This window comes from Helicoverpa armigera, chromosome 1 (assembly GCF_030705265.1).
Source record: "Helicoverpa armigera isolate CAAS_96S chromosome 1, ASM3070526v1, whole genome shotgun sequence".
NCBI classification, from domain to species: domain Eukaryota; kingdom Metazoa; phylum Arthropoda; class Insecta; order Lepidoptera; family Noctuidae; genus Helicoverpa; species Helicoverpa armigera.
In genome coordinates, this window is record NC_087120.1 from 2,313,428 (window position 1) to 2,337,716 (window position 24,289).

At 40.0% G+C, this 24,289-nt stretch overlaps 1 protein-coding gene across 7 annotated transcripts in view; it reads right to left on the reverse strand.

Annotated features, from left to right (window-relative positions):
* Positions 1-22,543, reverse strand: part of LOC110377589 (biogenesis of lysosome-related organelles complex 1 subunit 2) — a 37,406-nt gene extending 14,863 nt beyond the window's left edge. The window contains exons 1-2 of one of the 7 annotated variants that reach the window (XM_064037013.1): positions 10,611-11,629; positions 10,445-10,528 (exon numbers count right to left, since the gene is read on the reverse strand). In XM_064037013.1, coding sequence (XP_063893083.1) covers positions 10,445-10,464 — 20 coding nt within the window. In that variant the 5' untranslated portion in view covers positions 10,465-10,528; positions 10,611-11,629. Of the gene's footprint in view, positions 1-3,525; positions 3,545-6,027; positions 6,234-10,444; positions 11,630-14,390; positions 14,591-18,618; positions 18,850-22,395 lie in introns of those variants that run through there. The other 6 variants (XM_021336525.3, XM_021336516.3, XM_064037145.1 and 3 more) reach the window with 6 other exon arrangements.
* Positions 22,544-24,289: the final 1,746 nt, after the last annotated feature.

A 24,289-nucleotide genomic window follows, 5' to 3' on the forward strand; every position in this document is an offset into this window, starting at 1 on the left:
GGTTGAACACAGAAAACAAGATTCACTAAAGTCCGATTGAAGCTTTAAGGAAACCATTCTCAAGTAACCCCAAATCACAAAATGATCAAAAATTTTAACCGAACGTCCTATGACTTGCCCGAACCGAAAACGACTGGGCGAGGCTACTTGCAAATGGCCGCTGAAACTTTTCACGTGATCGATATAACGCCTGCGCGTTGCAACTGCACCCCGGGCCTCTCCCCTCTCCCCACCCCTCATACCGCCATTTTGGCCCCCGGAAATCTGGAACCTTCGAGCTCGAAAACCATTGTCTAATAATATTTTTGATTGAATGCCACTGGATAAATAAGTTTTTATCAAAGACAGATCGAAGCTAAATCAGAGCTTTAAAAAACTCAAATTACCGAAAACTAATAATGATCGTTAAGAAGAAGACAATAGCGAAATCTGCTGAAATGCTTCCTTAGAACAAACGACATCAGACCTGCGCGATGCAACTGCGTCAACCGCGCACCAGCATCTTGGTCCCCGGGAATCTGGAACCATCGAGCTCCACCCTTTGTTAGGAAACCGAGGAAATTAAATGACAACCTTCCTTTTCATACAATGATGCTACATAATAAGGGTTTGAACTAACTATTACGCTAGAATGATAAAGATGTCAGCTCACCTTTTAAAACAGGAACAGAAGCGGTATCAGAACTACACACATTAATGTAGGGTTAACACAGGAAACAAGTTTCACTAGAGTCCCTGGCTTTAAGGAAACCATTTTCAAATACACCAAATCACAAAATGATCAAAATTTTGAACCAAACGACCTATCACTTGCCCGAACCGAACACGACTGGGCGAGGCCAAGGGGCGCTGAAAATTTCCATGGACGAATCGATGTAACGCCTGCGCGTTGCAACTGCACCCTCCTCCTCCAACCCCACCCTCATACCGCCATTTTGGCCCCCGGAAATCTGGAACCTTCGAGCTCAAACCTTTGTTCGAAAACAAAGAAAACATCTACTGAAAAGCTTCCATAGAACAAACAACATCAGACATGCGCGATGCAACTGCGTCTCCCGCTCGTTTTCCACCAGCTGCCATCTTCCCAAGGAAGCCCAACCTTTTGTTGAATTAAGCTACGCTAAGCAAACTTGATGAAGCTACATAAACAAGTATGTACATATTTTTTCAAATCCTGAGATATGATTAAGATGTCAAGAAATCCAACTCACCTTTAAAAACAGTAACAGAAGAGGCATCAGCATAGCACACACTAAACTAAAATTGAAAACAGGAAACACGTTTCACTAAAATCCGTATGAAGCGTTAAGGAAACTATTCCCAAATAACAAAAAAATCACAAACAGACCAAAGTTTAAGACCGAACGTCCTATTGCTATTCCGGACCGACGAAGACTGGGCGAGGCTGCTGCAAATGGCCGCTGGAAATTTTCACGGAAGGATCAATATAACGCCTGCGCGTTGCAACTGCACCCCCTCCCACCCCCGCCTTCATACCGCCATTTTGGCCCCCGGGAATCTGAACCTACGAGCTCCACCCTTTGTTCGGGAACAAAGGAAATGAATTGACAACCTTTTCATACAATGATTCTGATGATTGTCTGAAAGAGGACATAAATCAGAAGGAAGTGAATGGTTTTACGACCTCCGACAGAGAGGAATGGAAGAAAAACACATTTTGCGACGACCACGGCAGGAAGAAGAAGAAAACTGGTGGGATAATCAAGATGTCGAACAATCCAGCTCACCTTTTAAAACAGTAGAAGAAGCGGCATCAGCATTGCACACACTACCTAAACTAGGTAAGATCACAGACAACTAGTTTCAAAAAGTTTATTTGAAGTTTTAAGGAAACCAATATCTAATGACACTAAATTACAAAAAAGATCAAAATTACAAACTGAACGACCTTTCGCTTGCGCGAACCAAAAACGACTGGGCGTGGTTAGTTTTCAAAGAGGGCGAGGGTCTGTGACACGCATGCGCGATGCAACTGCGTCACGGGAGCGTCGACAGCCGCCATGTTGGCCCCCGGGAAGCTGGAAGCTTCGAGCTCAAAAATCATTGTTCGAGAACTTTCTTATCCAATGATACTACAAGTTTTATATCAAAGACAAAGCCAACCTCTCAAAACTCAATTTACAGACAACTAATTATGATCATTGCATTAAATACGACAGGTCTTATCTGATGAGGAACGTTGTTTCCGACAACAAAGGCTGCTAAACAACACCCAACTCCAAGGATGGATATCAGACATGCGCGATGCGACTGCGCCCCCCGCACCTCCTCCATCCACCGGCCTGTTGACCCCCGGAAATCTGGAATCTTCGAGCTACAAATCCTTTGTTCGAGAAATTTCTTATTCAATGATACTACACAAGGAAATATGTTAGCCTGTCAAACATGTGATATAAGCGATGCAACTGTGTCCCCGGGAATCTGGAATCTTCGAGCTCGAAAACCACAAGCTAGCAGAAGTACCTATTACCACTAGAAGGTCTCTATCCAGTACCTAAAAATGAAGGCCAACTCACCTTTTAAAATAAGAACAGCAGCGGCCACATAAGTCCACACAATAAACTAGGATTGAACACAGAACACATAAAACATAAGTTTGCCAATAAGTCGCTGAACCCTATCTGCATAATCACGATTTTTTTTTAATGTCATACCCAAAAAAAAAAAAGTTAAGACCATGCGACCTATCGCTTACGGGAATCGAAAACGACTGGGCGTGGCTAATGGCCGCTGACAATTTTCATCGACGGATCAATGTAACGCCTGCGCGTTGCAACTGCACCCCCCCTCTCCCTCCCCACACAGCTATGTTGGCCCCCGGGAATCTGGAACCATCGAGCTCCACCCTTTGTTCGGAAACAAAGGAAACGAATTGACGACCTTTTCATACAATGATGCTACATTGGAATAAGGAGGAAGATGATGATGCTACATAAACGAGTGTGTTTAGAGGGATGGGGGGCTTCCTCATGCCGCCATTTTGGACCCCGGAAATCTAGAACCTTCGAGCTCGCAAACTGTTGTCAGATTTTTTATTCAGACACGATAAGCAAAAGATTTACTTAAGAAAAAATCTAATTCAAACCCTTGACCACTCAACGTAGGTACCGTCAACTACCTGACGAGGAACAAAGGATGATGTATAAGACTCCAAAGATCGATATCAGACCTGCCTGATGCAACTGCTTCCTCCGCCCCTCTACCAGCCGCCATGTTGGCTCCCAGGAATCTGGAATCTTCGAGCTTGAAATCCTTTGAATAAGCAACTTACTGCACCGATGTCGAATTACCTTTTTTTTACCACGAGCTTGATGGTAAAGTAAAAAGGAGTACCAACGCGGCAAAGATCCGATCGCCTATTCGAACTGAAGACGACTTAGTGAAAATAATATCAAAACCTTATAAAAAAAAGACTGAAGATCTATTTCAGACATGCGCGATGCAATTTTTTCCCCTAAGAATCTTCCAGCAGCTGCTAAGGTAAAAAATGAAAGACCAACTCACCTCTTAAAATAAGAACAGCAGAGGCCACATAAGTCCACACCATACACTAGGATTGAACACTGAACACATAAAACAAAAGTTTGCTAATAAAACACTGAACGCTATCTGCAGAGCCAGGGAAATCATTTCTAAATGCCATTAAGTAACAAAGAAATAAAAACTTGAGACCATGCGACCTATCCCGTGCCCGACTCGAAAGCGACTGGGCGTGGCTAATGGACGCAGAAAATGTTCATGGACGGGTCAATATAGCGCCTGCGCGTTGCAACTGCACCCCCACTCCGCCAGGTTGGCCCCCGGGAATCTGGGACCATCGAGCTCCACCCTTTGTCCAGAAACAAAGCAAAAGACACCCCCTCCCCCTTCATCATACCGCCATTTTGGACCCCGGAAATCTAGAACCTTCGAGCCCGAAAACCAAGTCAGATTTTATTATTCAAAGACACACCAAGCAAGAGTTTTACTTAAGCAAAATGAGAACAACTACTTCTAATCGTCAAATATTACATTAGGCCCTATCTGATGACGATTGGGTGATCCCGATTACAAAGATGCTGTATAAGACTCCAAAGATCGATATGAGACCTGCGCGATGCAACTGCGTCCCCCGCGCCTCCACCATCACCCGCCGCTTTGATCCCCGGAAAGCTAGAAATTCTTTGTTCGGAGACTATGAGATGATACAAGAAATTATGCAATATAAATACTTGCTGCATCTATGACGAATTACATATACCTTACTAATTTTATTTACCACGAGCTTCGTAAAACAAAAATGAGTACTAACGGACCGATCGCCGATCGGAACTGAAGACGACAGAGTAAAAATAATATCAAAGGCTTATAAAAAAAGACTGAAGATCTATTTCAGACATGCGCGATGCAACTTCGTCCCCTGTGAATCTTCCAGCAGCTGGCATTTTAACCCCCGGGAATCTAGTCAAACTAGCTAGTTCAAAAATGAAAGGAAAACTCACCTCTTAAAATAAGAACAGCAGTGGCCACATAAGTCCACACCATACACTAGGGTTGAACACTGAACACAGAAAACAAAAGTTTGCTAATAAAGCACTGAACCCTATCTGCAGAGCCAGGGAAATCATTTCTAAATGCCATTAAGTAACAAAGAAATAAAAAATTTAGACCAAGCGACCTATCCCGTGCCCGACTCGAAAGCGACTGGGCGTGGCTAACGGGCGCTGAAAATTTTCATGGACGGGTCAATATAACGCCTGCGCGTTGCAACTGCAACCACCCCCTCCCCCCTCCCCACTCCATCAGGTTGGCCCCCGGGAATCTGGAAACATCGAGCTCCACCCTTTGTCCGGAAACAAAGCAAAGGACCCCCCCTTCGTATCGCCATTTTGGCCCCCGGAAATCTGGGACCTTCCAGCTCGAAAACCATTGTAGCTTTTTTCAAGACAAATCGACATACCGACTACTAATTATGATCGTCATATATTACGACTGGCCCCATCTGATGAGGAACAAAGGATGCTGTTTAAGACTCCAAAGATCGATATCAGACCTGCGCGATGCAACTGCGTCCCCCACGCCTCCTCCATCACCCGGAAAGCTAGAAATCCTTTGTTCGAGCACTTCCTTATTCAATGATACTACACAAGAAATTATGCTATATAAATACTTTGCCACGCCAAATTGCTGCATCTACGACGAATTACATATATACTCATTTTTATTTAAAACGAGCTTAATCGTAAAACAAATATCGGACGGACCGATCGCCTATCCGAACTAAAGAGGACAGAGTGATCCTAATATCAAAGGCTACTAAAAAAAGAGTGAAGATCTATTTCAGACATGCGCGATGTAACTTCGTCCCCTGCGAATCTTCCAGCAGCTGACATTTTAACTCCCGGGAATCTAGCCAAACTAGCTAAGGTAAAAAATTAAAGACCAACTCACCTCTTAAAATAAGAACAGCAGAGGCCACATAAGTCCACACCATACACTAGGATTGAACACTGAACACAGAAAACAAAAGTTTGCCAATAAAGCACTGAACGCTATCTGCAGAACCAGGGAAATCATTTCTAAATGCCATTACGTAACAAAGAAATCAAAACTTGAGACCATGCGACCTATCCCGTGCCCGACTCGAAAGCGACTGGGCGTGGCTAACGGGCGCTGAAAATTTTCATGGACGGGTCAATATAACGCCTGCGCGTTGCAACTGCAACCCCTCCCCTCCCCACTCCGCCACGTTGGCCCCCGGGAATCTGGAAACATCGAGCTCCACCCTTTGTCCGGAAACAAAGCAAAAGACATCCCTCCCCCTTCCTCATACCGCCATTTTGGACCCCGGAAATCTAGAACCTTCGAGCCCAAAAACCAAGTCAGATTTTATTATTCAGAGACACAACAAGATCTATAAGTATCAAACATGCGCGCTGCAACTTCTTCCCCTACGAATCTTCCACCTGCTGGGATGTTGACCCCCGGGAATCTAGTCTAAAGTTCAAAATGAAAGGAAAAACTCACCTGTTAAAATATGAACAGCAGAGGCCACCAAAGTCCACACAATACACTAGGATTGAACACTGTATAGAAAAAACATAAGTTTACCGATAAATCACTGAACCCTATCTGCAGAAGCACGGAAATCATTTCTAAATTCCATTAAGTAAGAAAGAAATAAAAATTTGAGACCAAGTGACTGAAGCGACCATCACGTGCCCGACTCGAAGATGACTGGGCGTGTCTAATAGACGCAGAAAATGTTCATGGACGGATCAATGTAACGCCTGCGCGTTGCAACTGCACCCTACCCCTACTATCCCTACACCGCCATGTTGACCCCCGGGATTCTGGAACCATCGAGCTCCACCCTTTGACGGAAACAAAGCAAAGGACCCCCGCCCCCCTTCGTAAACCTCGAAAACCATTGTAATTTTTTCAAGACATATCGACGTACCGACTACTCATTCTGATCGTCATATATTACGACTGGCCCTATCTGATGAGGACTGGAAGATCCCGATAACAAAGGATGCTGTATAAAACTCCAAAAATCGATATCAGACCTGTGCGATGCAACTGTGTCCTCCGCCCCTCCACCAGCCGCCATGTTGGCCCCGGAAAGCTGGAACCCTCGAGCTAGAAATTCTTTGTTTTCTTTCGTATTCAATGAGAATACACAAGAAATTATGCTATGCAAATACTTTCGTGCAACACCAATTCAAACACTGACAGACCAATTACCTATCTGAATTGAAGAAGACGGAATGTTCCTTACATCAAACACTGCTAAAAAGTTACTGCATAATACTAGAGATCGCTATCACACATGTGTTACCTCCATCTCCTGCGAATCCTACACCAGCAGGCATCTTGGCCAAAGGAATCTGGAATTTTCGAAACCCCAAGAGCTAAACCAGCTAAGGTACAAAAATGTAAGGCCAACTCACCTGAACCAACCACCACCAAAGTCCACACGAAAAATATTTATTGTTAGCAAGTACACACATATTTATACATAAGTATGCCTCACTAAACCGAATGTGGAATATAATAATGTTCAAAAGTGTTAAATTAACAAAGAAGACAAAAAATATGACCCAGCGACCTATCTGTTATCGGAATCGAAAACGACTGGGCGAGGCTAGTTTTCAAAGAGGGCGGAGTCTCCATGACACGCATGCGCGATGCAACTGCGTCACGGGAGCGTCGACCACCAGCCGCCATATTGGCCCCCGGGAAGCTGGAAACTTCGAGCTCGAAAACAAAAGATCAATATCAGATATGCGCGAGGCAGCTGCGTCCTTGCGGATCATCAATCAGCTACCATCTTGAAACAGTATCTAAACTAAAAAACAAGCAGATGTGAATATGCTGCAGTCTTTAATGTGAAGTCATCAAGCGTCCGTCTTAGAAAAGTCAAAGGACTGGATGAATGACCCAAAGACTTAGAACTTTCTAAAGATTGATAGCAGACATGCGCGATGCAACCTCCACTTCTTCCAGTAGCTGCCATGTTGGCCCCCGGGAATCTGGATCGTTCGAGCTATAACAAAAGGATTTTTTCCTGGCCAGAAACTCATACAAGAAATAGAAACCAATCTAAGATCAACTCACCTTTTAGAACAGGAAAAGCAGTGGCCACAACAGTCCACACAGTAAACTAGGATTGAGCACTGAACACATGAGACATAAATGTGCTAACAAATCACTGAAACCTATACGCGGTCTTGATGGAAACATTTTTAAGTGTAATTAAAGGACAAAGAAAATTACGAACGACTTATCACTTGTCCTATCTGAAAACGACTGAGAGAAATCTATGGCTAATGGCCGCTGAATTTATTGTTGACGCATGCGCGATGCAACTGCGTGACCCACGCATCGGACGCCATTTTGGCCCCCGGGAATTTGGTACCTCCCATCTAGAGTTAGCAAGCTACACAAGCTATGTAACGAACAAAGAAAATAACGTAAAGGGAATTAAAGCATTTTTTCATCTTAGGTCAGACTTCCTTGATGCTGAGGATTCGAAAGAGTTATCATGACCGTGGAACATAAAAGGGCACCAGAAAGAACAATAGTCTACTTTAGTCGTTTCTGAATTCACATAAAAACTAAGATTGAACAATCAACAAAGGAACAAAAATTTACTGGCTTCTGACTACCGACGACTGCCTAAGATGTTCAAATGACAGTTCAAATACGAAGCGACTAAGATTACCTCATAGCAATCTCTGGATCACCGTCATCAACGTTTGGCACAAATAATACGGATTTAACAATGTTCCCACAAAATAAAAGTTTGATAAACTAGTGAACAATAACTCTAACGTAGCATAAATCATTTTTAAATAATTTTAACTAAAAATTGGTACACGATCTAATGAGTCAATATTAATAAATCGCTAACGACGTATCGCTTGCCCGAACCGAAAATGACTGAGTAAGAACTGTTACATACTACCCACTGCAAAATTTCGTAGGATCGATAAACGCAGGATATTAAATATGTGGGTACAAAGTACCCGTAAGTTCACGAATTTTCATAATACGCAAAACTATAACAAGAAAAACCTATGGCACCCCAACAGTGAAGTTATAAAGTGTAGTCTCACAGTGAGAGTCAATATAAGATATGTCATCGACACGAAAGAAGAAGAAGAAGTGAAGTGATACTAACATTAAGTTAGCTTTAAGTTTCTATACCTCTCTCTATAAGTACTAACAATACCTATGGGCCAGTGTAGCCTTAAAATAAAGGTGTTCTGTTTTTTGAAATAATTTAAGCCAATAATGCATATTGACGAAATAAATTGCAAATGGCCGCTGAAATGTCGCATGCGCGAATGACGGCGACACTTGCGCACTTATCTGCCATCCTGTCTTTCTGACACATGATGGCGCCATTTTGTTTTATTTGCACATACGTATAATGAGACCTTAGAATACACAAAGGACTTGCGAACACTACCCTTCAAACGAAACAGTAGCTAAACACATACTAATGACAAATAACTACATAACCATCCTGTTCAAATTAAAAACAACCTATTGAGCACCTCAGTGCTGACAGTTTGGACGAACTGAAGGCTGCTCGATTCCTATGAAAACAGCTGCTGAAAACCTACTAGCGTTCGATGATTTTACGACATAGACAATATAGCTGCGGCATTCACGCATACGATGTCCGTTCGCCATTTTGTTCTGCTCAAATATAAAATATTACTGCATAAGGATTTGACTTGTTTCTAACGAAGATGGACCACATCATAAGCCAAACTAAACTATATACAGCATACTCTATGGAGACCCGAGTCCAGAAGAAGCAAGGCCGATAGCATAAGCGAACCCACGAGGACAGGGCGTTTCCAATTGATTGCAAATGGCCGCTGAAGTGTTCATGAAGCTATCGATTTCGGACATGCGCAATGCACTGCGTGACTCACGCACAGTCCTCAACGCCGCCATTTTGTCGTTCTGTAACGCCATCTTATATTCTCGGTGACGACTACATTCGGAAATTTGGATTAGTAGTTTTTTTAGACACGCCTATTCCTAAGCTAAAGTATTACCAAACAAAGGGTCAACTCTTTTACATCCTGAAAAAAAATTACACAACAGCGAAATTGGAGGAAACAGCTAAAATTGGGAGCTTACATTTTTAACCACATTCTAAAGTCAAAAAGTTGGTAAATGCATACATCTCTTTCATTTCATCCATACTACGGACACCCTGTTTATCATCCAATTCTCAATAACTTCTGAGCAGTTACAATTACGGACGAACTACATAGTGTACATAAGGTTATTTTAAAATTGTTTTATCAAAACATACGAAATAATATCTTCCAATAGCTGTTCGGGGAAATTGCAAATGGCTGCCGGCTTAAGTGGTAGTTTACAACGCCTAAACCTTATTATCCAGAAACATCTTAGGTTACAGATAGTCGCATTGTCACATTTTATCACAACTTACAGGAACGCAACGATGATAATCAGCAGCGCATGAAAGCAGCAGTTGTATGGGCAGGCTCACTGCAAGTCACGGGGAAACTGAAGAATTCGGTTAAGTACGATTCAAACAACGGAATTCTTCAGTTTCCTAGTCACTTACAGTGCACGGCAGTGTAGGTGAATTTCGTTCCAAAATATATAAACGCTAAAATAATTTTTTTTTCAGCTGTAAAAACTCTCATGTGTACCGAAGAGGGCGGTGCCATATTAGATGATAATCGCCGGTGAAATATTTTTCCGATATCGCATATGCGCGATGCATCAATATCATTCGCGCTATAGCCGCAGGCCGCCAATTTTCCTAAGACTCGAAAGCTCAGAACTCGATAAAAATAATCTTCACAATATCACCCTACTTATCAGGTATAAGTAAAACAAGTCAATCAAATCAAATCGTCGACTAGAACAAAGCAAGTGTACGTACCATATTTTCAGAGCGGCCATCTGAGCAATCTCGGGCACCTCATCACGAATATTACAGTTCCGTATATCCGAAATATCCCCAATTCTACGAATTAAAAGAATAAAGAACTATCTTTAGATGAATACACCACAAAAACTCGCACTAAAACTATTTCACAATACTGAACCTTATTCAAAAATGAAACTCCGAACAACCACTCAACTTTGATTTCGTCTTTGGTCTTTGGTCTATGTGTAGCTTATACAATTTGCAAATGGCCGCTGCAAGGCTTTCATGGGATCGATATCGCGCATGCGTACAGCTACTGCGTCATTCTCGCATCAGCGTCCGTCCGCCATCTTGTTGTGCCGAATCATGACGCCGCCATTTTGTTGTCTTTGTTCCGAATAGTTTCAAAATCTCTCAGATCCCAATTTTTCTTCGGTCATAATCCTTTTTACATACACAACATTTATGTTCGCGTAAGATTAAAAATATTACACTGAACTTTTAAATAAAAAAATCACTAGATAACACACACAATATATTTCACACTAACACATGGTCACACCCACACACATACAAAATATTCACACAATACCGAACGACCGATCAATTCAGGTAAGCGAGTCCAATTACAAATGATCCCCAAGATGGCTCTGGAATGGTTACTGCGCATCCACGGTGCAACTACGCACATCGGCTTTCATATTGCTTTCTGTACCTGGGCGTGGTCCCCGATATGCCAGAATATTCCAGAAATTAATAAGATTTCAGTTTTTTACGTGCTTCTGCTTGAAAATCAGATATGTTGAACCTTTGCGTTTTCTTCGAGGCTTGAGACTCTGAGCCCAGTTTCGGAGCTTGTCCCGGAAGGAGATCCGACAATTTTCCCAAACAGACAAGAATATTTTCTGTAGTCATTGTTCTTCAAAAAATATTTTTTCCTCTCCGTTTTCTTTTTAAGGTTCTCTCAGGAACTCTTTAGTCTCACAAGTCCACAACTTAAAACATCACTATAAAACCAACACTATCACAAAATAAAAATGCAACACTGCACTAATCACCGTATCACTCAGAATGGCTAAACTAATAAAAGAAAACTCCCTAAACCTAAGCAAGTCAATTGAAACGCAGGAGGCTCAATTGACTAAGTACGGAACAACCGACCACCCGCCCGACCAGGAAAGGACTAGCCTTCGGGAACAATCCGAAATGGCTGCTGTAGCGCTAATGAGATCGATACCACGCATGCGTAATGCATGTTTGCAGTCTGCACACGCGCGGCGGCACTGCAGCATCCGCCATCTTGGGTATGCAGTAACAAAGGACGCACCCTCGCATTTCCCCTCCCCGTTCCTCACTCCCCCGTAAATATTGAGCGGCAAAATGGCGGGGTTGCGGTACCGCGGAAGCTGACCTCGATGCGGGGGGATGAGAACGGGAAGCGGGGACAGTTTCAACCGAAATCAATAAGGCACAGTCATGCGCTTTGCATTCGCTTGAAACGCACATCCGCCATATTGAATAGCAGGGCGTGGCCACTCGGAAACTTTCCAGAAATAATTTTATCACAAGCTGGGCGGTGCCGGCCGGGCGCTGCAAGATTTATTGATCGAGACTACATCGGGGCTTAAGCCACGCCCGTATAGCTTAGCAAATGGCCACGCCCGAAATAATGACATGAAAATTTAATATTACATTGGTTGCAGAGACGAATTTAAAATTAAAAGTAGTGTACCTATTATTGTTGAACGCATACCTGTCAAACTAGACCGCAGCGAAGGAATCGAATTAAAATTTTAGAATTCTTTATATGAACAATTCTTTCTAAAAAGAATGGAATGAATTGGAATGAAGTAGAACCAGAGAGAGATACAACATTTGATAGAACTCGATTCCTGCGCCGCGATTGATTCTGACAGGTGTGCATTCACTATAAAGGTCCTATATCACACCTACACAAAGGCGCAATAACATTGGTCGTTAGCTCGTACTCGAATGTAGGCAAAATCGTGAAAATTTTGGCACACTAGCTTATCCCTAATGAAACTAATAGCATAGCAAATAGGTACTTAAAGTTTTGACTCTGGAAATAAATCAAAGGTAATAGAGAAGGTATTTGAACAGTTTTAGTTTTTGTTAGGTATCTGATCGTAAGTAAAACCATGTAAGTAAATAATGCATCAGTAACCCCAAAGTGATAGGTTAGCATCTGAGAAGACTTAGAGAGCTTCCTCGCGGACTGTCCACAAAGAGCGAGCGATAGATATAGATGGAAGACTATGGGGGCGGCCTTTATCTAGAAGCGGGACAGAGTAGGCTCATTTAAAAAAAAACGAGGCACATTTAAAGAATTTGTGTTGCGTTTTTTGATCCACAGGAATATTTTTAGGGACTCAACAATTCTCTTGCATTTAACAAAAACATGGGACCCGAAGGAAATGTAAAATTTGATCCATCACCATCAAATAAATTCACCCGTTAAGTATGAGCTAACGACCAAATAAATTGGAAACTTCCAAAGATTATCCATTCGTCACTAACATCAACAGTAAGATCAGGTACGATAACGGTAGGCAGTTTCTTTCGAACTAAACAAAGAGTCATACAAAATAATATTCTTAAAAAACTTAAAATAACATTCTTAAAAAACCTAACCGCTTTTCCAAAACCTGTAATAAAAACAACAGTGTCGCCATTTTGTTTTAGCTAACGGTACCTATTTCGTAATAATTTACTTAAATCTAGACTAGACTGACCTTATGAAATTATTGATACAAAAACTTGGAAGTTAAAAAACTCAACGAACAAATTATCACTAAGTATTATAATAATGTGCTAATTTCCGAAAATAAATAGGCCTAAATAAGGTAAAGATGGCGGCGCAATACCGAAATTTGACGCATGCGCTTTGCAGTTGTTTTCTGCAATACACATCGGCCATCTTGCGCTGCCGAAAGGACAATGGGCACTTTGTATGGGATTTGGTACCCGCTCCAACAGTAACGTATGATATATCATTAGAAAGGTATTTACGTGAAGAATAATAAAAACTATGGGGCTTGCCTCAATTAGCTGTCCGATCCAAGTAATGATAAAAATTGAATCGACATAGAAACAAGTATGTCATCCATATAATGCAAATTCATTAAGGGGCATATGTCGTCAGTGTAATAATTTTAAACTCAGTTAATAGACATCTTACATTGTTTGAGATACACTCTATTATAATCTAAAGGCTGTAATAGTGTATGGAGTCATACTACGGAAACACAATCGTCATCTGATTTGACGAAAGTTCAAAACATTTTTATTCATCTTTTTTTAAGAAGAAATTCATCATCATCTCAGCACCTCTTGAGGAGCAAGATTGAGTCGTAATAAATACTATGTAAACATCGTCTCCTGACTTTTCAACTTTAATTGATTGTAGATACTGAAAGACTTTCATCAAATACATAAGCTAGTTCTGCGTGAACTGCAAAGGTTTACTTTTAAAGCAGTCTCTTCTTTTAAAGTAGGTCTTTTTTTAAAGCAGTCGGCAGGCAAACATTCTAAGAAGGCCCAATTCCTGTTTTTTGTTACTTTACTAGTTTTTATTTAATGCAGTTGGATTTAAGAACTACATCTACGTCGATGATTTTTGAACATTACACAGTCTATTGGTCGATGTCACGCAAAATGGACAAGGATTTGGGACTAGTCGTCATAGTAAATATTTTTTGCCTTGCCAAGACCTACGCAATGGTACTAGAATCAACACTGTTGGACAGGGTACCAAAACGCCCATCGTCCTTTCGGGCATGCGCAAACAAATACTTTGGAAACTCTATGTACTTATCTATATGTTTTAGTTGTTGTATGTATTTAAAAAATACGGTAATATTTTGGAAGACTAAGCAAGTCTCAACATACTTATTATTAAGTATAATAATTTGTACACTACATATATCTACATACGTACCTCCCCAAAAATCACCACTGAAGAATCACCATTTAACGAAAGTCTTAGAAACACTAAACGAGAAACTTAACCGAATTAAGGAGAACGACTAAAACTTTGAGAACGTTCATAAAAATCGTAGTTACTAAGGATAATCATGATTATTATCTGCCAGAGATTCATATCGTCGCGAGCGTGGGCCGGCCCCGAGCCAAAGCGTAGGAGGACTGGGGGCCCTATAGAGAATCTAGAACAGAATCGATACCACGCAAGCGCGTTGCAATGACGACGCCTATATTATTACTACTTCCGAACCGCCATATTGGATTGTACTGCACTCGAATTTATTGTTCTAGATTTTTTCTTTTGATACTCATATTTTTATGAAAAGACAACATATCAGTTGAAGCATGCATATAATCACGTTAATGATTACTATTACGTAAATACAAATTATAAAACAAAGTGTTTGAACGCGTCTGTCTGTTTAATCAAGATATACTCAAAAACTACTGGACGGATTTTCATGAGGTTAACGTTTGTATGTTACTGGCCAAAGCCGATTTCAGGACAAACTATTTAGGTCTAGTTAATCCTATTGAGCTAGTCGTTATCTATGTGAAAAGGAGTATATAAATATACAGCCCCTTATATAAAATAAATTGACAATTGTGTATTTAAACCCCACTTTATGACAAACTTTTAACAAAACTTGTTTTTCATATGTTTAAAAACAAATGAAAAACTGAGTTGTAGATGACTGAGCTTAGGTAAATACTAAACACATTCGTAAAACGTTAAATTAAATAAATAGCACAGCAATTGGACCATCAATAATATTTAAGGAAATCATCCTACTTATCATATTTCGCAATGGCATCGGAAAATAACTTCACGTACAGTCAACTTCAGGTCAGTGGTAACAGTTTTATAGGAAAATCGTACTTAGTACTATTGAGTTAAGGTGCATGACAGTTACCACTGATATGCAGTCTACCGTACAGTGGAACGCAGCAGCAAACATGACAACGAACATTTCGTTCGAAGTCTGCCTTCGTCCGATAGTAATCGGTGAGCGATTTTTTGTAGGAGACCAATAGAACACACTCATAGTAATAGTGTAATGCACACGTCTACAAAAAGTTTGGTCAGAAATACTTAGTAAGAACTTCCTACAAAAAATCGGTCCGATTATCGCTCCTACAAAAAATCAGACGTCGTCAGCCTTAACAACAGTCTCGCGTTCAGGCGTTTAATGGTTAACAGGGAACGTGCGTTCTTCTTAGGCCCTAGTTAACTGACAGCATAAACATCCGTTAATCTTACACACTTTGAAAATTCAACGTAAATAACCATGATAAACAATTTGTTTTAAGAAAACTGTCAGTTATATTGTTGGTGAACCTGGGTTTTAGTGATCTATCAGACAGGGAGCGATCACGCGGTCAAGCGTTCAAGTCGTCAGTTTTGCGTTCTTTGTGTCATATTACGTTACATAGACATACTCACACAGGAGGCATTCTGACCGCGTCGGTCAAGTAGAAGTAGTAATATTAGAGCTCGAACGCAGAACGCTCGACCGCGTGACCGCTCTCTGTCTGATAGATCTCTTTGTGTGCAATTACAATGGCGCGGGGCGGGCAAGCGGGAGCGGGAAGCGGGTAACGTTTTCACTGCGATTTCCATCACCCGCCCCGTTCGCACTTTGACAGGAAATCATCAAATGACTCCTGCCCCTGTGAATAAGCAGCGTGAGGGAGTGTCAGACTCTTACTGACTAAACCCATCATGTTCCTTCGTAGGCCTTTTACGTACCACGGCAGCCGTAACTCTTTCGAACAATCCCGTAACCCGCACTTGGTGCACCTTAGACAAAAACTATGTGTTCGCGTTACCCGCCCGCGGATTCCGCTGCCCGCCCCCCAGCCACTGTAAGGGTGCGTCTACACGGTACTACATGTACCTGGAGCAAATTAACTTGCGCAAGTGACAAGTAACAAGAGCACGCGAGTATCTTGCTTTGGGACATGCGCGAGTCGCTGGACCTGCACGTTTTTAAGATGCATTTAACCTGCTTATGTAACTCAATATGCGCAAGCTACTTGCACGTGTAGACGCACCCTAATTGACTCCTGCTAGATCCGCTCGCAAGTGTGGATTTTTGTTCCCTAATATGTTTTGTGCTGCGCTCCGTTGTACTTAGGCCTAAGATCACCGACAACATACACGTCAATTTTGTTACAGCAACTGCATCACTATCTAACTGCATCATACTATGCATTATCACGCTTAACTGTCAAAGTAAATAGTTGCTTTAGGTAAAACTACTGTTTATGTTGTCGGTGAAAAGTGACCGTAGACAAGCGCGCAGTATTACGAAATAACTATTAAGCTAAAACTGTTGAACACGATTGTACTAAGTAGGTACAGAATTTAGAATAATAAAAAATCTTATTTAACTTTTACAGTTACGAATAGATAGATACACAAGTGTTCAACAGAATAAGCCCCATTAAGAAATAAACTAAGAAAATAAGTCGCTGTTTTAGAAACGCTGTAAGTACTCAGGTCCAAATTAGAGAAACTGGCACAAAACATAAAATCTACTAAAGTTCCAAGACATAACAAGAAAAATTGCTTGAAATACTATGCATCTGTAATTTAAACCTGAGCACGAAGGGATAAAATTTCGCTCAGCACAAATTCAACCTATAAGAGCAGCTATACACGAATCATTAAAATGATAACCTACCTAAGCATCTGAACCTTCCTAACAAAGCTTTCACACTGGCGAATTTTCCGCTCGGTCATTCCGCGCGGATTGTACGCGAGCAGTCGCGTGAACAATTCGACAATTATAGTTCAATATTTGAAACAATGACAACTGAAACCGCGCGAAAGTTCTTTTTTTGCCGCGTGGAGTCGGTCGTGCGTAAAATTCGCCCCGAGAAAGCTCCGTAATTGTTGTGCTTACCGGATAAAATAAAAGATGTATGAGACCTTGTAACTAGGTACACACAAAGTATTCAAATGTACGCCTTAGTCGGATACGTGAAACCACACTTTGAATTCGAAAAATAATTTCCCATCTACAGAACCTACGGTTTATTTCAAAGTCAAAGTCATTTTTTTTTGTATTTCAAATAGACCTATAACAGCTCTTTCGAAACCTCAAGCTAGTTGCACGGTTCCAAAGAGTGGGTCTTATGGAGAAGAACCGACAAGCAACTCCATAGGCGCATTTTAACCGACTTCCAAAAAAAGGAGGTTCTAAATACAGATGAATACGAATATTTTTAAAGTTAAACAATTTATCTACCGTCTAAATATTGCAACCGGGTGCAATTGCAGCCGGAATCGGGCGATTGATTAAACAGTCCCCCTAGTCTCCCGACCGGAAACTTATTGACGGTAGGGTACCTAAGTACCACATGGTAACAAAAAATATTTTTAGCCGTCTATAATTTTCTATTGGACTATAATAAAACCCCATTATCTCTCATAAATTCTATGAGTGATTGGATGAAATCATTCAGTCGAGTTGCATTTTTATTAATATTTTTTTTTTACCTATAGGTAATTGGTTTAAAATTGCTCACGTAACGAATATTTTACAGAAAGTGGTATGTAATACCTACATAAAACTGTATTTCAAGTAGAAATTGCGCAACAGAAGTCGTAGTTCTAGAAACATCCACCCCTTCGTCGATTGCGTTGTAGACAACGCCATCCGCCATTTTGAATACATTAACTATCATAGACATGGCCGCCATCTTGTTTTCAAGTACCATACATAATACTAGGTACCTGTATGTATAGGTACATTACGGCAGTAATCTTAAAACATCTATTACACGGCTTGCCACACTTAACGCGATTTTCGTAAGTAGCAGTAGATAAATCATTAAAGTAACTCCAAGTAGACCAGAACATTCTAGAAGCCGTAACGTCTAAACATAGGTACATAGTACACAAGGCCGGTTTGGCGCATGCGTACAACCGGCATGACTGCCATTTTAAAAGACAATGAAAAACCCGAAATGGTTTGAAATTCTGGAAAAACCCCGTATGAGTTGCGTAAAGACCCTTTTATTTTAGCAAACAAAGGTACTTACTACCTTTATTGACGAAGCCCCCGACCGCCGGCCGGTACTGGAGACGTGAGTCAAGCTAGGAAAACTCTCGAAAAACTTCCATACTTCGGATCAAGCACTCGATCAATCTTCATTTCTATAAATAATCCACCTACCTTCCTCCTCATCCTCGTCCGCGTCCAAGTCGTACCCCGCCAGCTCGAAGATCTTCTCCGCAGCCCTCAGCTTCACGCACATATCGCAATCCGCGTAAAACAGATCGGGGACGTACATTCTTTAGCTTTTTATCGACGACGACGCAATTTAAATGGTTTAATTTGGAAAATTAAACCACCATAACCAAGTCTAGAGTCGACAACCGACAGACAAGGGAGTCCGAAAGCAACTGCCGGGGGCTGAAGTCTAGATAGACGGAGTTATAAATATTCAAGGGGTCGATATGACGCATGCGCGGTACCCGCCGCGAAATCTGTAACTACGCAGATTCTGGTTTGAGCTTAACAAAAGGGGGACAGCAGAGACCTAGGGTCGGTAGGGTCGGCCTTAAGGCCTGATGATAAGGTTGAAATTAGTTTAACTGTAAACCAATTACAGTTGTTCCCGGCTCCCCTAATTTAAACCATGTGCAAAAAGAAGTAATGAATGTCCGGTAGGACTCAAAAGCTATTGTCTGGACCATAATAATAAGGCCTGTAAGCTAGTAAAAAATTGCGTATTGAATAGAGTTGAAATACATTTATAGGCTGTTTCTTAGCGTCTACATTTTATGAAGCGAAGAACATGTTTTTCCTGGTGGCGGCTGATACAATCTAGTGAGGAACAGCTTTGAAGTTTGGTAAATGTTCATGTTTCTATGTCGTTGTAATAATGTAGTGTGTGCTTAGTATATTAGTTACTACCCAAAAAACCGGCCAAGTGCGAGTCGGACACGCGAACGAGGGCTTTAGCCATTATCTTTAAAACTAGCAAAAGAAACATATTTGCTGGATGGGAGCCCTCTAAAATATTTATTTTACTAGTTTTCAATATTTCTTGTTACAGAGGCAACCGAAAACATATTGTGTGATCATGTATTTAACTATCACGGTGACAGACGGACGGACAGAGAGACAGCGAGCGGAGATAGTAATAGGGTACGTTTTACCTTTTGTGTACGAAATCCGAAGAAGAAGGGCGTTTGAATTCGAATACTAGTTGGTTCTACTATTGAAGGTATAAAAAATAACCCACCCTCATAAATGTGGCCTATTTGTGCTATACATATACATGTATTATCGGGGTAAGGGAAGTAGGGGAATATCCTCTTGAACATGCCTTTCAGAAGAGATTATCTTTTTTACCAACCAACCAATAGCAGTGATTCCCAATTAGATTTTGTATGCATACCACTTTAAAACCTACTACTAAATCCGAAAAATACCCTGAAAACCACATAAAAATCAGTTCACCCAAACGTTAAATAATCGCGCACGAATAGACAGGTCGAACTGAGAACCTCTTTTTTTGTAGTAGGTAAAGAAGTCGGCTAAAAATACCTCAAAATTGTATAGATTCTTTGCAGGAATGTTAAGTTATAAATAAATCCTGTTTGAACCTTCTACTACACAGCTAGATATAATCAAGCATCCTATAGAAAATCCTCTCCTATGTGTGATTGTTAATCTTGTACAATCAACTTTAAGTCAGTGGTAACAGTTTTATAGGAAAATCATATTTATTACTATTGAGTTAAGGTGCATGACAGTTACCACTAATGCAGTCTACTGTACCTACTGTTTCAGTTTGTCAGTTGACATTTTTCAAGTAAATAAGTTGTTTGCTTTTTTAGGGTCATAATATGTGTTAGTTGAGAGATTGCTACAGAGCATGACTCTTGATGCAATTGTGCATACCCCAATACATACATCATCATCTACCCAGCCTCCTTCCCAACTATATTGGGGTTGGCTTCCAGTCTAACCGGGTGAAGCTAAGTACCAGTGTTGACAAGGAGCACTGCCTATCTGACTACCTCAACCCAGTTACCCGGGCAACCCAATACCCCTTGGCAGGACTGGTATTAAATTGTAATAGACAGCTGTGTTGGTGAAAAGTTTGTTCTTCTCCACTTCTTCTTTCCAGCCATAAGACTAGGAAGTGGTGATAGTGGTTTTTGGGAGGCCTATCCAATTGTATTTTTGACATGAAAAAGTCCTAATCTAGTTAGCCTAGTTTCTACAAATGATTTTGACTTTGACTTGACAAGAATTGTACAACTTCACTATGGTGGTTTTGATCTCATGTTATTATTTTAATCCTCAGGTTTCGTTATATTAAAAAACAAGCTGCCGCCCGCGGCTTCGCCCGCGTAGAGTTCGGTCATATCGCGATTCCAAGAAAATTCTTCAAAAGTCCGGGATAAAAGCTATCCTATATTCTTTCTCAAGGTTAACTCTATATCTGTACCAAATTTTATTAAAATCATTTCAGCGGTTTAGACTTGAAAGCGTAACAGACAGACAGACATTTACTTTTGCATTTATAATATTGGTAAGGATATAATAAAAACTTGCAATCGCTTCAGCCTCATAACCTGTACCAAAATGTAAACAGCTAGCCTGACTTAATTTTATATTGAAAAGGTATATACAAATCCTATTAAATCAATGAATCAACAAATTAATGACTAGTAAGAAAGCTATGTTCAAAAAATGTAGAGTATTTCATTACAAGGTTCAAGAGGAGTCATGTTTTTGAAGAAGGTATTTATGTCATTTTGGAAATTGTATGATATGAGTCAATATCTGAATAAATGGCTGATTAAAATAAAGCTTTAAAATAATACTACACAATAAGTTTCTTTGTAGAAAACCTAAAGCTGCAATATACTGCTGCTTCTATCGCCAAATTGTTATTGATAAAATGTAAAGTTTAATTACATGTGTACAACATGTAACACATGACAATAATAAAAAAAACGACTTATGTCTAAACAAGTAAATTATTTTAGTTATTTAATTATTTGTAAGTACAGTAGAATCCGGATATAACGACCTTCAAGGGACTGACGATACTATGTCGTACTAACCGGACGACGCACAAAACGGACGGATTATTTCTTAAGTACATAACTTAACTTGTACATACATACATAACTTACGAATACATATTATTATCTTTATCTTCTTACATAAAAATGAATTGATGTTAGTTAGTCTGACAAAAACTCCGGAATGGCTGGACTGATTTGGCTTATTTTGGTTTTAGAATGTGTGTAGAGGTCCAGGGAAGGTTTAAACGATACGAACGCGGGTCGGGGGTACGAGTGCGTAGGTAAACAAAACATTGCGCGTGTGTCGTTTTAACCGGACGTATTATAATAAATATTGGTCGCTATAAGCAGTTGGTCGCTTAAACCGGAGTCGCACTAAACGGTTATATTGTCTTAGTACCTATATACGAAACCTAACTTGAGTAAAGATTATCGTCGCTAAAACCGATTAGTTGTTATAAGCGAAGTCGTTATATATGAATTCTACTGTAATTGGGATTTAATATTAAAATTATTTAATTTATAAAGTGTGCATAAATTATACTTTTTATTTCCTAACTACTTGAGAAAATTAGGACAGCTACAGTTGGTATTAATCAGCGGAGACATTGGGCAAATAAAAAGGTATCATACCCTAATATAAAGTAACATATTTTAACCCTGATGACGTATAGATGTGTGAAGAAATCCTGAAAGTTTTAAACCTTATTTTATTTTTCGTTGGATAGACCATAATATATTCCTCAGCTTTTCTCATAAATCATTAGAATGTATTAGAGACAAGCACACTGAAAATCCGAGCAGTAGTTTTTGATTTCACCCCAAACAGACAGAATGGTGGGGATTCTCATTGTAAAATAAATTAATCTTACTTATTATTTTGACTTAACTATAAGCTTACCTTTGTTGCGGTTGTCTCGAGTCCATCTCTCCTCGTCCGACATTTTATTTCTTTATGCAAGTCTTTAATTCAACACGAAAGTCCACAAGCACTTATCAGGTACTCTTATGACAGAACTATTGTAACGTAGTACGAAATCAACTATTTATTGGAAAAGAATCACTCAAATAAGGCTAAACTTACTATTTCTACGTTTTGGTATAAACTTGTGAGTTTTTAACAACGATTAGTAAGTGTTTCAGTGAAGATAATAATTGAAATTAATGAAAAATTGAGGCAGTGCAGACGTATTGGATTGCGACTATGTTTTGTGAAAATAAAAGGCGTGCGGTGTAATGATCTGTATGTAAAGTAATGTGTTGTTGCATGTAGTGAATGCTGATAAGTTTCCGAAGTTTACAGGGATTTTCCAATGATTTTAAGACTATTAAAATTCATAAATCATTTTCATATATTAGAACAGAACCCACAGAAAATAATAGAATGACGTTGACACATTTGACGTATTCTTATCTATCAACACGTTCCGAATTGCCGCTACACCTTAACTTACTAAGAACTTGAGAACTTATACACGATTTTTTTATTAAAATTTTTAAATAAAATGCAAGAGCGAAGTCGTTGTAGATGCTTATAAAAGAAGTATTAAATGATTAATGGTAATTACATTACGGTTATTACTAAGACACTACTACTGCGGCATATGTGCAAGAATGAAGGTAACGTGATTCGGAACTAACTTTTTGACACTTATTTTAATATTTACAGCACTAAAAATACCAATTTTAAAGTTAATTTAATTGACAATTTATTTACATAGTTATGTACATAGATATTTACAACACAAAAAAAAACTATCCTAGTAAACAATTTAAAAAAATATATATACACTATTTTAAAGTAATTTTATTACAAGAAGGATTAATTTAAGAATTTTGAAATGGAGATACTTCTAGGATTTATTTATCAAGAATATATTGCTTTGCAAATTGTTAGATACAGTCTAACTGTAAATAAATTACAGCTGGAAATATTATTTCATTTATTTAGAAGTTGTTACAGTATTTTTACACATGTCTCTGCCATGCACACACGGAACTACAGACTCCCGGAATTTTGGAAGGCTAAAGTGGGGCTGAAGCGTTTAATAACTAGATAGTGTGTGACGTAACTGGCTGTTACGTCAGTAGTTGGTAGATGATTTTCTTTTTCTTCCTGCCATGTGTCCAATTTATGTGTTGGTGGGTCCAATGTATCTGGTGTACTGGTTGGTGCTTAAGACAAGTTTAATGATAGTAAAGGTGACACAAAATCGACGATTATCCCTGTAAAAACTATATAAATGTATCCAAGGCTAATCCCCGGTGCTGTGCTCAACTATTGATAATTTTGAAAGAAAACTACTTGAGCTATTGAGATGGGATGTTATTGGATTAGGATATGGGAAACTGTGCGGAGTATGGCACCTGCCGATGAATGTATTTAATACACGTAAAAATGGTAGGTGGAGACTTGCCAGCTTGCTTACTGGGCCCCCGGAGATCAGTCCCTAAACCTCAACTCAACAAGAGGGCAACAGAGTCATCTTCAGCCTTAAGCCGCTCTTAAGGGTGATGATGCCTCGTTGGACTTCTAACTCAGATCACGCGCTTGCTCAGCATCCCTGGCCCACTTGCCACTTAACATGAGGCACCCACCCTCCGCGCTAATGAAGACAAGCTGCCGGAGATCTTTCCCCCGTTATGTTTCACTCCGGTCGGCTGGTGGTGGAATTCAAATATTTATGTTTCTTTTTATGTTTTACCTAAGTTTATTTTCAATGGGAATAGTTCCCAAGACAATGACAGACGCCGTTGCACTTTCTTACTGAGCCTTTGCCAAAATGCCAAGTTAA